The sequence below is a fragment of the Bombus impatiens genome, unplaced genomic scaffold, assembly GCF_000188095.3.
Source record: "Bombus impatiens unplaced genomic scaffold, BIMP_2.2 scf_0318, whole genome shotgun sequence".
Classification (NCBI taxonomy): Eukaryota; Metazoa; Arthropoda; class Insecta; order Hymenoptera; family Apidae; genus Bombus; species Bombus impatiens.
In genome coordinates, this window is record NT_176737.1 from 1,842,294 (window position 1) to 1,855,901 (window position 13,608).

Sequence of the window (13,608 nt, forward strand, 5' to 3'; positions counted from 1 at the left end):
GTAGCGAAATTATCTGGCTGTACTGGCACGTTACCTCATTACACAACAAAGTATTCAAGGAAGTAACTCTTGAATTATTTGAAAGTGCAACGATTTGTTTGAGTAGAATTTATTTATTATATACGCATATTTTGTGGGGTAATATATTATCTTATCAATAACACGTACTTATATTAGGATGTAAAAACAAATAAGATAAAAAAGGATCAATACAGAGGTTATATTAATAAAAGTGCAAAGTATCTATTTCGATGTAGTAATCATCTCAGTTATTTTCTATATGTCATCCCGTAGTAAAATATTAATAATGGTATTTAATAATTTATATTATTGTAATTTTAGAACCATGGGTGAAAGTAATGTTAATACCTTGCGGGAGTTGCGACGTAAATACTATACCTATTCTGATCCTTTGATATATTCTTCGTTGACTAGCGCTCTGTCAGTGAATTTGCATAATCAGCATGAAATTAAATGCAGAAATTTTGAGTTTCATTTAGCCGAATGTATCGAAGCATATGGATTTTATAAAGGAATAGAGAAATGCGAACCAGTACTTCGTGATTTTTACGAATGCATGACCCAAGACAAACGCAGGAGTAGATTTGAAATATTATGTGGAGAATTTCATCGTCAGGTCAAAGCTGGAGAAAGAAATTATGAGAAAGTACCATTTATTGCTTTCTTTTAGAATTTATGTTAAAATGTGAATATGTATATGTAAACGTCAACAGCAACTTAGGTAGTCAACAGAACATCGAATAAGTGAAATGTTTGTTCAACATCAAACTGGATAAATGATTAATAATAACAAATTAGAAGGAAGTATAATCTATTTTTCTATTCTTCTTCCTGTCCATTATATCCATTTCCATATTATTGTTTCATGACTTGCGTTTTTTCATTTAGTCAGGATTTAGCAAATTGTGTTGTTAAGTAAACTGTTTTGTGATTTAATGCAAACGAGCGTAAAAACAATCGCAAAGCAATTCAACTGTCCTGTTATATTCGTTATTTCTTTTCTTTCTTCTTTGATAAGCTAGTGAAAACTTAAAAATGCATAAATGGTTCTAGTAATATTAAATAAAAAAGAAAAGATTATATTAAATAAAAGATACAATTTAGTCATATAACAGAAAAGTTGGAAGAGAGCAAGGTTAAAGTTAAAGATAATTGTAATCTATTTACATATTTGAAATTAGTGAATGAAAAGATGCGTATAAAATTAAATGGTATATAGATGTTTTGGGTAGGACGTCACTAGATGGCAGGAAAATGTTGAAAGAGAATGGATGAATGTGGGTATAACGTGCAAAGGGTCTTGGCGGGTAGATGGGTAGACGGGTAGACGGGTAGACGGGCAGGCGGGCAGACGGGTATGCGAACGAACAGAGAAAGATACGTAAGCGGGACGGTAGGTTGCCGACTTGTTAGGCCGGAAGGCGGGCGCACCTGTCTGTCATCAGCGCCGACTGTCAATCTTACTGACGCTGGCGCACACGCTGCGAGAACCCGCCGCATTCGTAGTGTTTATCTGTCAGAGAGAACGAGAAATTAGTCCTAACGGGAAGTAATTCGATCAGAAAAGGACGCTGTGATCGAAAGAAACATAGGGAAACTACAGAGAGATAGACCGGTGAGTTGTCGAACGACAGATCAGTTGGTCGAAGAAGAAAACGTGAGAGGGAAAGAAACCGTGAGACACATCGTGTGTTAACTGTTCAACGGTATGGACATGGCATATCTTTTAGTGTTGTTTGTCATTCATCATTCGTGTATTGAAACTCGATGACCGGCAAAAATCGAGTTAGCTCGTGTTGCGCGATCATGCAATATTTTTATCGTGTTAGTGTACGCGTCCCCACGAATTGTTGGTTAGACATTGTACATTTTTTTCCCTAATTTATTCGTTTAATTTGGGTATTTTGTTAAGAAGTGTGACATGACTTCTAGTCGTATTTAAAGAGTGTATTTCTTTTTTCTTACCATGCTGTTTCTTTCTCTATTTAACAGCTGATCGAGTATCGAATTAAGCCAACCACGAGGACATTGCTAGACCGCGTGTACATTGCGTCCATCTCAATTTTTTCATTATGGATCATCGTGTTGGTGAGTATAAATCAATCCATTAATTGCTAGGTTCGTGATATAATCAGTCAGTACCGAATCCATAATTTTGTTAAACATTATTAGTTGGTCTCGAATAAAATTCATTATTCGTATTATGTTGAAAATTTCGATTACGAGACGCCATCATTTACGATACTATATAACGCGTGGCTACCGAGCTAGCATGCAGTCAGCAAGCCAGCTAGCTAGTTAGGCACGTGGTGGCGCGCCACGGCGCGGACTTCGTTACTTCCACGGGGCTCACCGGCCTTACCCCACGGAATCCGCTCTTCGTTATAATTACCAACTGTCATTCTGCTTTTTCCGTCGTGCGTCGTGCCTTCCATGCTTGCCTGCCTGTCTGAAGTGTCTGACTATTCGCTCGCTTTGCGTGCACGCGCACCTATAGTACGTATACGAATATGTTTACGTGCTTGCTCCTTTTGATCGCTGATTGCTTGAGCTTTTTTATGCCTTTACATTTTCAATATGATCTATAACTGCTTTCGTCACAAGTTTCCATACACATACATGACGAAACTCGTGTAACTCGTTCAACATTATACAATTAAACGAATAAATATATAATATAGGAACATTTCTTTCAAACAACTTTTATATCAAATAATATTTCATATTTAATTAAACGAGATTCAATTGCAATTTGTTTACAATTTGTGGTTCAAATTGTAGTATTTCAATTTAAGATTATAAACCTTGATAATTATATGTATATATATATACGTGTATACATGTATGCACATGGTATATATACGCGCGCCATGTGGTCGTGTGTAAAGTGAGTTTATAGTATATGGATGATTAATATGTACATATGTATTTTATTCAGTCTGAAGCCTATATTAACTTGTCTCTAGTCTTATTATATATAAATATCTTTTTTAGAAATTTAGTGAAATTTTATACCTATTATCTTAACAGATAAATATTCTCATTTCTCTCTCTCTCTCTCTCTCTTTTTCTCTCTTTATATATATATAAATATATATATATATATATATATATATATAGAATTTAATAATTTCAAATTTATAAAATGTTTTCTAAAACCATTTGAGAAAATATGGACGTAAGTCGAATGTGTCCGCATGGTGTCTACTATTACGTAACGTAACATATGAGATGTATGTAGTAGGTACATGTAATATTGTAGAAATGTAGAAATTCATATCTGGATTTTAAAATTAGAATTGTGCTTTATGGTGTCACATTTTTTTGGTAACGACGTTATTGCAAGAAATTTATACAAAGAGATGAGTGAAAAAATAACTTTTTGTGATAATATTACACTTATATAGTAAATAGCGATAAATGATAGATTGGATATTAAAAGTATATGTATATAAACGTGGCCTTTTGAAAAACGATAGTATATAAGCACATATTTGCTCACACGCTGAATAATTATTCTGAATAATTACGATTCTATGTGTAATATCCAAGAATGTAACATTTATAAAATTGTTTAAGCCATACAAGTTTAAGAAAATCAAGTTCGGATTAGAGTTCGAGATTAGCAAGTCGGTAAATGGGTCGCGATACACGACGTTATCTAGCTTTGGTCATTGGCCAGCGAAACTCGTTTAAGAAGACGCGAGAGTATTGTGTAACACGTCTAATAATAGTAATAATGGTACTACTAGTAGTAATAGTATGGTTAACAGAAACAGTACCGAATCTTATGGAAGAATTATTACACTGCGCTTTTTCTATTAATTTTATTACACAGGCAATTATATATATATATATATATATATATATATATGTACATACATATAGCAGACATATACACATACGCACAACTAACCTGACAGAGATTTGTTATAGTTTTTTTTACATACCGGCTCTGTTGTTTTCAAGTATCGACCTTGGTCGACATAGTAATCCTTGTTGTACATCTAATGACAAATTACTTGATATTTTTTGTTGTATCGCATTATCTTATTGTATTTGGTGCATAGCAAATTGTACGTTACGTGTTATAGTACGCTTTCATCGGATGTTTCTTAATTCGAATTACCGATCAAGTGCAAAAGATAAAGTAAAAAGTACTACTAGAAAGATGGGTGTAGGGGGAGGAACGAAATACGTCGAGAATAAAGCAGAACGTATTTTATAAATTGACCATAGCGTTATTTCGTGTCATCGTATCTTTGCCTTGTTATGTAACCGATAGTAGTGCAGCTATTCGCGCTAATCGTTGCGTCTTGATTCTTCTCGATGACTTTCGAGACTTTTTGATACCTGTTTACGTGTTTACCGGCCGATTAGCAAACGGATCTACCAAAATATCGCTGTATTTCATTCGAATGTTACGTAAAATTCGAACATGATGTATGTTTCTTTAAATTTTCAAATATCGTCGACCGAAGATGACAGTGCTTTATTTATTTTATAACATAGGAGAACGTGCGTTCCTCGATCGCTGTTTCAGGGAAGTAGTTATGTCAAATTTCCAAGTTTTCACACTGTTTGTTAATGGTTATTGACTATGTTTAGTTTTTGCATACAATGGGACCAGTTTTATAGAATATAATTGGTTTAACAGGGAAATCATTCATAACAACAGTAATATATTATCTGTTATCGGTATCGTAATTTTTAGTACTTTCGTGCTTTGGGTCAGACGTATATACAGTGTTTGAGGTTATCGTGTCAAACGTTGCGTGAGCAGAGAGGCTATAGTTGGTGGAATAGGATATTGTAAAGTAAAATTTCTTCGGTTTGAATAATCTCGATGGTCGTAGATAAAGTAGAGTGGAGACACGTATGTATGAAAGTTCGTCGTTATTTCGTCGAACACCGATAGATTTTGAATCGGAATGCAATAATCTTGGTTAGATTCTTTTCTACAAAATTATGCATTATTGTCAAACTAGAGGTCTTATCTAATCATGTTCGGTACGCAAATGCGAATCGAACATAAAATCACTTTTCTCGCGTGTCTAATTTAGAGTATATTGAAGAAAAAAGGTAGAATATACATAATATGATGTTTGAACATTAAAAGATTATTAGGACGAAATGAGAAGACATGCCACGGCGCAAAGCACGAACAGAACAGCCCAAAGGCCGTGTCTAAAATCGTTCTATGCTCGCTGACCTATGAAGAATGTTCGTCTCTCCTCTTGAATCGATGTTCCTTTGCTTGTCGAAGGTTCGAAGCTCTGCCATATAATATATGTATTGCTCTCGAAACATCTCCTCTGCGAAAGCCGTGTTCGTTGAATACGTGTATCCGTTCAAGGATCGGTGTAACAACCGATACATCGAGTTGAAGTTTTATTTTTCCTTTACCTGACAAATTGTGAGTTAGAAGGAAAACAATAATTCTGTTATTCGACCGTTCTGTTACCTGAGAAGCGGTGTTTTCGACATGTCAGTTTCTTATAAGATATACCTACATATTATAATACATATAATTGTATTGTATTACTTTAAAATTTGTTTTTTCCAAACATTTTTTCCTTTACCTGACAAATTGTTAGTTAGAAGGAAAGCAATAATTCTTTTATTCGACCGTTCTGTTACCAGCAAAATGATGTTTTGGACCTGACAGTTTCTTAGGATATATACCTACATATTATAATACATATAATATATAACTGTATTATATTTGTTTTCCTCGAGCATCTTTTCCTTTTCCTGACAAATTGTGAGTCAGAAGGAAAGCAATAAATTTGTCGTTCGACCGTTCTTTTACCTGAGAAGCGGTGTTTTGGACATGACAGTTTATCATAAGATATACCTACACATTATACTACATATAATATAATTTTATTATATTACTTTGAATTTTGATATTTGTTCTTCTCAAACACGAACATTGGAATAAACACTTTCTTTTTTTTCTTACTCGCTTTTTCAGCTTAAGCGTCATAAAGGGATTTCTTGTAGTTTAATTTAAGGCAATTTTCTTCAGTTCGACTGATTTGCGTTAGCGGTAGATAGCTAATAAGAGGTACAAATTCATTCGATAGTTACACGCATGATTCAACATTCGTTTCAACTTTAAACCGTTTAAAGAAACTAACAAAGCCTCGCAAAGTAATTAGGGTCGAGATACTAAACAGTTTTTGTGACGATTACGATCAAACAAAAAGTGTTGCGCAACTTAGTTTGGACAGAGAGAAAATGTATTCATGCATGTACACATTTACGAATGTATATATTGTTGAAAAGCTCGTTTGCGAGAAAAAAGAAATAAAAATATCACATCAATTTTTCATAATATTATTCAATAATTATTCTAAAGTAAAGATGTTAACGACGAAGAGGGATACGTTTCTTACCAATCGAATAATAAGAGAGAAAAAGCCAGGGATATGATCATCGCATACAATAGGCTTATCGCATTAAAAATATCATCGATTGGGATGGTCATGTAAGGGTTGAATTGATAAGATAAAAATACGCTTTTACAGTTTATCCTAGACATCCAGAGATAAATAGTGGCAACAAAATTGGAGGATGGCTAGAGAGGAGAGAGAGAGAGAGAGAAAGAGAGGAGTTTTTAATGTTCAGTTAAACGTGTATATATACAAAAATACGTGTAGGTATATTTTTACATACTTAGCTTAGGCTATAAAGAAAATAATGTAATTTTTGTTCCATGCAAATTTCTACATTATTTGTTTTTAAGATACTGCGAAATATACGGTAGACACGAGATAGAATTTCTTTAATTTATATAATTTTTGTATAAACAACGGAGAACACTAAAATCTTCGAAAAATTCTACTTTCTATTTTCAAACGTATCGAAATAACGGATTTTACGTTTCGACTAGCTGCACGTGCAAATGATTCGTGCTTTTTCTTGGTCTTAGATTATACTCTATCTCGTAACCTTATCTCATATTATCTCTTCTCATATCTCTACCTTTTTAGTGGTACGTCGAACGAATAACACACATTTTTGTAACGTACAGTAATCGTGTAAAATTTTCTTCTCTTTTCTTTTATTTTTTCTTTCTGCTTTTCTCTTACGTATACAGTACTCTCCCCTTTGAACAACGCGGGATATAGGAACACCGACTGATCGCGTAACGTAGAACGAACTTCGCGTAGTTGCGAGATCCACAGACTGACGCACATACTCGCATAAATACGCACATTTATATTCTTCCAATACACGTGCATGTATTTGTTATATTTTGTGTGTGTGGGTGTATGTATTTGGTTACACTATATATATATAGTACTTACATATACATAAATTGATTCGTAATAAATGTAAAAAAAATGAAATTTGTCAAAAAAGATCCACGCTGTTCAGGGAGGTGCATCGTAAAAAAAAAACAATAATTGCTGTTAATGTGAAATATCACAAGTATATTTTGTTGATTATTAATTTGACTTGTGATTGACACATATTTGACTTGTAATTGACATTTACCGAATGGAAAGTTAATATTACTGTTAATTATGCTTTTGTAAACAAACGATATACATATAGAATCTGAAAATAAGGAATTTTGTTTTAATATTATTAAAGAATAAGGGACAGAGGGCCAAACGAAGACATCCTAAGAGTTAGGATTAGGATTAGGGTTAGAGTTAGAGTTAGGGTTAGGGTTAGGGTTAGGGTTAGGGTTAGGATTAGGATTAGGGTTAGGGTTAGGGTTAGGGTTAGGGTTATACAACCGTGTTACTACATAGCGAAGTATGCTTCCCGCCAATATAGCTCCTATGCCTGTTTTGGAAGGGATAACGCACTCGCTATGCTATCGTTACGAGAATACACCGAGCAACGCAACCGCTCCGATAGATTCTTATGAAGTTTATATGGCGGGAAAGACGCAAATAGGAAGGGGGCTGAAACAGAGAGAGTCTAATGGCTGACCAGTGACAAGCGAAGAAGCGGGAAGTGGATACGCGCGCGCAAATCTTTCTCCTTGCTAGGCGCGCACATGCACTCATTCTCGTGTTTGATTTGTCTCTTGTCAGCCGCCTCTGTCAAGCCGGCTTCCGACATGGTTGGCCCAGTCGTGTTGTCGACGTCGTCCGATCGTGTTTGATCAGTTTTACTCCTCATAATCGGTTAAAAATAAACAATACAAAAGATATTTTTATTCTCAATTCCTTCGCCGCTCTTCGGCATCGCTGTAAATAGCGAATACTTCGCAAAGAAGCGAAATACCCGTGTTTTCGATTCAAAGCAGGAAAATCCCAGTTGTTGTTCATGTATATTTTTCGTTATCGCCTGTCCAACATTTTGCAGGCAGAATATATCATTACGAAGAACGTATTTCCTGATCGCGAGGAATAAGCGAAAGCAAACTCGAATGAACCAGATAGCCATCAGGAAGTTGTATTACAATTGGGGATTTTAAGAAAGCCAAGCTGTCTAGTTTTTAAGACGGTCGAGGAAAATTAAAGCGAAGAGCGTCACGCAGCGTCTAAAAATGACGAAGAAAACAAAGTTCTTTTGTGAATTCGCTAGACGACACAGCTGTGTTACGTGAGAAAGGCGTTTGAATACGACATCTATGTCATTTTCTAAACGAGAATCAGCGATGCAACAACGGTATCGGCCAATAAAGGAGAAACGACGGTGTCTAAGGTGATTGATAATATCACTGGTCCTATCCATGACGTATCTTGCCAACGAAGGAAAAGTCTTTCGTCCTGCGTTATTTCTATAAATTCCGATAACAGCGCCAAATTGGAAAAGCGAAAAGATAAGAAACGACGAGTGGCTTAATAATGAAAGTAAATGTATGTTAATGGTTCAAACGTCAATAATAGAGCGCAAGCATGATTGTAGGAATGAGACAAAGTTTGACGTACGATCGAAGAAGATTTGGAACATCGCGATAAATTTTTCCTCGATCGTTTTATTATCGTGTCGAGATATTTTCTACAACGTATACCGAGCTTCTTAAGTTCTTATAATTACAAGAATATCATGTTACCACCAGCCGCTATGCACTTGGAACAGAAACAGAGTACCGAAAGAATGACAGGTACACAACAACAATACCTTCATCAATATCGTGATCAATATTGTCACAATGATCAGCATCAACATCCTCGACATCCGCAGAAGCAGCAAGGTTGTCATCGTTATCGTCGTCATTATCGCGATGATCATTACCATCATCATCATCACCACCACCGTTACCATCATCATCATCATCATCATCGGCATAAACATCAACTTATCCCTCAAACTGATCAACCGTCACAACATAATTCTCGCCATTCACGAAATACGAATTGTCGTCGTACAATGTCCCCTTTGTCATCGTCGATTATGCCACATGACGATAATTCTCCCTCGACTCAGCGTGCGAGTATGTTCGTGACAGGTAAGAGTGTGGCAATAATCATCGATTCAAATTCGTCGAATTTCTTTAGAAACGCGACATTTGCGTAATTCCTTGAATTTTTTTTTTTATGAAGAAAAGGTAATACTCCTCGAGAGAGTTAAACGTTGTATAACGTGCAAACCATCGGAAGAATAACATTTGAGGAATATACTCGTATGTAAACGAAAATTTGATATGCATATTTCGAAATAACTTCGAAATAACGTTGCGCGCACAATTACGTATGCGATTACATATACCAGTAGTACTGAATAAAATCAATTTTTCTAAAATGCTTGTTAAAACATGACACGATGTCACATAGGAGAAATTATATATCCTGCGATATGCGACGAACTTACACATATATGTATATAACAGTGTTCGAAGATCCCTGTAAGCATTTATGTAAACCCCATAGGGCACCGTTTAAGTTCATTCAAATCTGCTGTTATCATTTACTACATGCATCCAGAGATAGAAGAACAGTTTCTTTTTTGTTATTTGATTTGCGAGAAGATGGCACGTATACATACATTAGAGGTGGAAGAGCAAACGTGTACAATTTGTTAGGTAATTGGTGTTAAAGAAGGGAATATAAATTTTTGGCAAGTTTATTTTGGAGAAATTATCGTGCTTGATAAGCGCAGATTGAAATTATTCGTTCATGGGTTGGTTGATCTTGGGTATGACATCTGTTTAGAGCGGTAATGTTTGGGAATTATCTGATTTTTTGTTAGAAACGGTTTTGTTTGTCAGTTTCAAATCTTATAATACGTGTTGCGTACGTGGTTTATTGACTAGGAGTTATCGATACCGGATAAGATCTGGAGTAATAAATTACAAGTAGTACAGTATCCGTTGATATAGATAGTTGGAATACATATCAGTGAAACTTATTTACGTCTTTAATGCTTTTGATCGGTGTATTGAATGCAAAATATGCCGGGCATCGTGTACGTAAGCTTATGTCACGAAGGTTACAGTCAAATAATTCTTATGTAAGTCTTAAATTCATTTTCAACGTTAATGACAAAAAAGAGCGCGAAGAAAATTCGAGCAATACTTTTCCTATGGTGTAGCTATGATAGCTAGTTTGATCTCGTTTATTTTTCAAAAATTTCCCAGTAGCCAAACCAAAACAGAGAGAGAGAGAGAGAGAGAGAGAGAGAGAGAGAGAGAGAGAGAGAGAGAGAGAGAGAGAGAGAGAGAGAGAGAGAGAGAGAGAGAGAGAGAGAGAGAGAGAGAGAGAGAGAGAGAGAGAGAGAGAGAGAGAGAGAGAGAGAGAGAGAGAGAGAGAGAGAGAGAGAGAGAGAGAGAGAGAGAGAGAGAGAGAGAGAGAGAGAGAGAGAGAGAGAGAGAGAGAGAGAGAGAGAGAGAGAGAGAGAGAGAGAGAGAGAGAGAGAGAGAGAGAGAGAGAGAGAGAGAGAGAGAGAGAGAGAGAGAGAGAGAGAGAGAGAGAGAGAGAGAGAGAGAGAGAGAGAGAGAGAGAGAGAGAGAGAGAGAGAGAGAGAGAATTCATTGGGAAAGTAAAGTCCAAAACTGAACAGGAGAAAAATCTGTGTTGCATGCAGTGTACAATATTTTTGACTGCAACAGAAGCACTAATTATTAACATCACATACTTCTATGATGATCTTTTGGAAAACTTCCAAATGTGTTACGGGTCACCGACTGTCATTATTACGATGTAACTTTGTAGATAGATATTAAGATATTCTATGAAACTTAATTTCGTAATATTCTTACGCTATCGATCCGATATTTTTAAATTTATTTTCCAGTTGCTTTGCGATACTTCAAAGCATTGAGGCGTGATTAAGACATTTTGATTACATCTTAACCACGAAATCGTTTGAAATTTAAATTGTGTCGCTCGTCTGTCTGTGTTTTAAAATTCCAAGAACTCTGTAGATCTAATTGTATTATAATATCATTTTCGAATGTCTCTGGGACAAATTGCATTTTTGAGAAAAAGCAGGTATAATAAAATTAGAATATTAATAGATAGCCATACATTGGCCAATGTTTGCCATCGGACAAATTATAAGTTTAACGATTCCGAATATTATGGTTTAACGATAGTTCAATTTTCTATTTTACATATTTTGGTTGCCGATATATATCGAAAATGTATAAGAGTAATTGCAAGCTTATTTCTTTTCGTAAAACAACGACGTAATTTACTTTAAGACGTTACATTTCCTAATTATATCGATTTATCGAGTTGATTGTTCGAAAAAGAGATGCGGTTACGTTATTAGATAGCGTTGTGCGCCACTAGAACGCACGATGCATCTGTAAACTCGCTAGCAACTCGTTGTATATTTAGCTCGATGGACGAAGAAACGTCTCTTCGTGTACCGACCAAACTAAGGTCGCTAGATGGCTTTTTCCTTCGGTTAGCTCCCTGTTCCATCAAGCCGATAATGTTTGAGATATAGTTCTGTTACTGTATGCTATTCTTATCATCTTTGTTGATGTCGTCGTCATCGTCGTCGCTGCTATCGACATCGACATCGCCATCACCATCACCTTCGCCATCGCCACCGCCATCGCCATCGCCATCGCCATCGCCATCGTGACACTCGACGTCGTCATAGTTTTCGTCTAGCCGCGAGGAGCTTGGATCCTAATTTTGTGCTGTCGGGTTACTGGACCTTACGTAACCACAAATTCAAACGCTAAGATTAGTCGACGGTGCAAACTAACCAGGATCGCAAATTTAGTTCCCGGGTGTATATATTTACAGGGGGTGGGGGGAGGGAAGAAGAAAAAAACGGAAAAGGAAACTACTATTGTACATATGAAAAGGATAAAAGCGATGAAAATAGTTGCCTTTACGTTATCGAGATATTCAAAAGGGGAAATCTCGGAAGGGAAAACGACATGTGTGAATCGAGAGAAAACTACATCTTTTCTCATTCATTTCTTATCTACTTTCTATTGCCCAACGATTTCATGTACACGTATTAAAAATGCTTGGTTCTAAAATCTGAATAGCTTAGATCTTGTTGATCGTTTTATGCACATCTATTTTAAATAATGTAACGATATACGTGAGATACGTTCGTTTCGAGATTCAATGAGATTTTTTAATTTAGATATATCTATATACATGTGCCTATATACGCCTGTGGTATACCTATACACATATTCGTATATATGTGGATTTTTGTCTCTTTTCTTGAAAATGATTACAAGTTGCAAGAATGTAGACGAGTGCGATGGCGAAGAACCGTGTAAATTTAATTCAATGATTGTTGTTTTATGTTTCAGCGAGAGAACGTTTTCCTTCATCGAGTAGTACCGACGACGATCAAAGTGGTTCCGATACGGAACACGACTCGAACGCGTTACGCACTAAAGTTCATTCTGGAATAGTTCATCACTCTGGTAATCATTCCGTGAGAAAACGTCGTGGAAACCTACCGAAAACTTCAGTGAAAATTTTAAAACGATGGCTTTACGAGCACAGATACAACGCATATCCAAGCGACAACGAGAAACAAGAGCTGAGTCAAGAAGCGCATTTGACTGTACTCCAGGTTGGTACAATACTCTACTGCTCTATTTAATTTTCATTTCGTGACCTTCTCGACGTCTATTCTCGTCATTGTAGGTTTGCAATTGGTTCATAAACGCCAGACGGCGAATTCTACCAGAAATGATTCGAAGGGAAGGCCACGATCCTCTACAGTACACGATATCTCGCCGCGGTAAAAAGATGCCCGCAGGAAGTCACCAACAATCATCCGGTCTTGGTTCAAGATCCAATCAAAATTGGGATTCGTTAGCAGGCATGAGTGCTCCGAAACGTAGTCGAGATCACGATTACGAAGATTCTGCTGGATTAATGTATCGGTTGGTTACAAGTTACGCTTTGATACTATCATATGCAACAATTGGTCGTCAACAATGTTTCGTATTTCATAATTTTCTTCTGTTTGTTTCTCTCTTTCTCAGAAGCGAAGAGGATAGCCCAAACGACTATGAGAGCAGTTCTCACAGCGAGGAGGAACGTCCATCGACACAGTGGCCGAGCGTAATAGTGTACCCTTACTCGGAAACTAAAATTGAACAAAATGTCAGCCAACTTGGCGCTTACGACGAAACGATTACCCACCCAGCGCGACGAGGGTAGGCATATTGCTATACACCGTCGC

General features: G+C 36.3%; 2 protein-coding genes, 1 long non-coding RNA gene and 1 pseudogene across 6 annotated transcripts in view; 2 read left to right on the forward strand and 2 right to left on the reverse strand.

Annotated features, from left to right (window-relative positions):
- The first annotated feature begins 342 nt into the window (after positions 1 to 342).
- LOC100740385 lies at positions 343 to 831 on the forward strand. The gene has a single exon (XM_012385162.2). The coding sequence runs from the start codon at positions 347 to 349 to the stop codon at positions 689 to 691; it is 345 nt and encodes a 114-aa protein (XP_012240585.1). The 5' UTR covers positions 343 to 346; the 3' UTR covers positions 692 to 831.
- Positions 832 to 1,349: 518 nt separating this feature from the next.
- Positions 1,350 to 13,608, forward strand: part of LOC100740502 (homeobox protein AKR-like) — a 17,226-nt gene continuing 4,967 nt past the window's right edge. The window contains exons 1-5 of one of the 4 annotated variants that reach the window (XM_024367330.2): positions 1,350 to 1,727; positions 2,014 to 2,109; positions 12,722 to 12,990; positions 13,065 to 13,306; positions 13,409 to 13,582. In XM_024367330.2, the coding sequence (XP_024223098.1) occupies positions 2,094 to 2,109; positions 12,722 to 12,990; positions 13,065 to 13,306; positions 13,409 to 13,582 (701 nt within the window). In that variant the 5' untranslated portion in view covers positions 1,350 to 1,727; positions 2,014 to 2,093. Of the gene's footprint in view, positions 1,728 to 2,013; positions 2,110 to 8,901; positions 9,098 to 9,228; positions 9,443 to 12,721; positions 12,991 to 13,064; positions 13,307 to 13,408; positions 13,583 to 13,608 lie in introns of those variants that run through there. The other 3 variants (XM_024367331.2, XM_012385106.3, XM_003489198.4) reach the window with 3 other exon arrangements.
- Positions 4,209 to 8,701, reverse strand: LOC112212787 (annotated as a pseudogene).
- Positions 11,845 to 13,608, reverse strand: part of LOC112212789 — an 11,967-nt gene continuing 10,203 nt past the window's right edge. Inside the window, exon 2 of the long non-coding RNA XR_002946590.2 lies at positions 11,845 to 12,102. This is a non-coding gene — a long non-coding RNA (uncharacterized LOC112212789). The remainder of the gene's footprint in view (positions 12,103 to 13,608) is intronic.

Excerpts from the sequence above, each read along its gene's own strand:
- LOC100740385 (XM_012385162.2), top strand. The coding sequence starts at position 347 with ATGGGTGAAAGTAATGTTAATACCTTGCGGGAGTTGCGACGTAAATAC.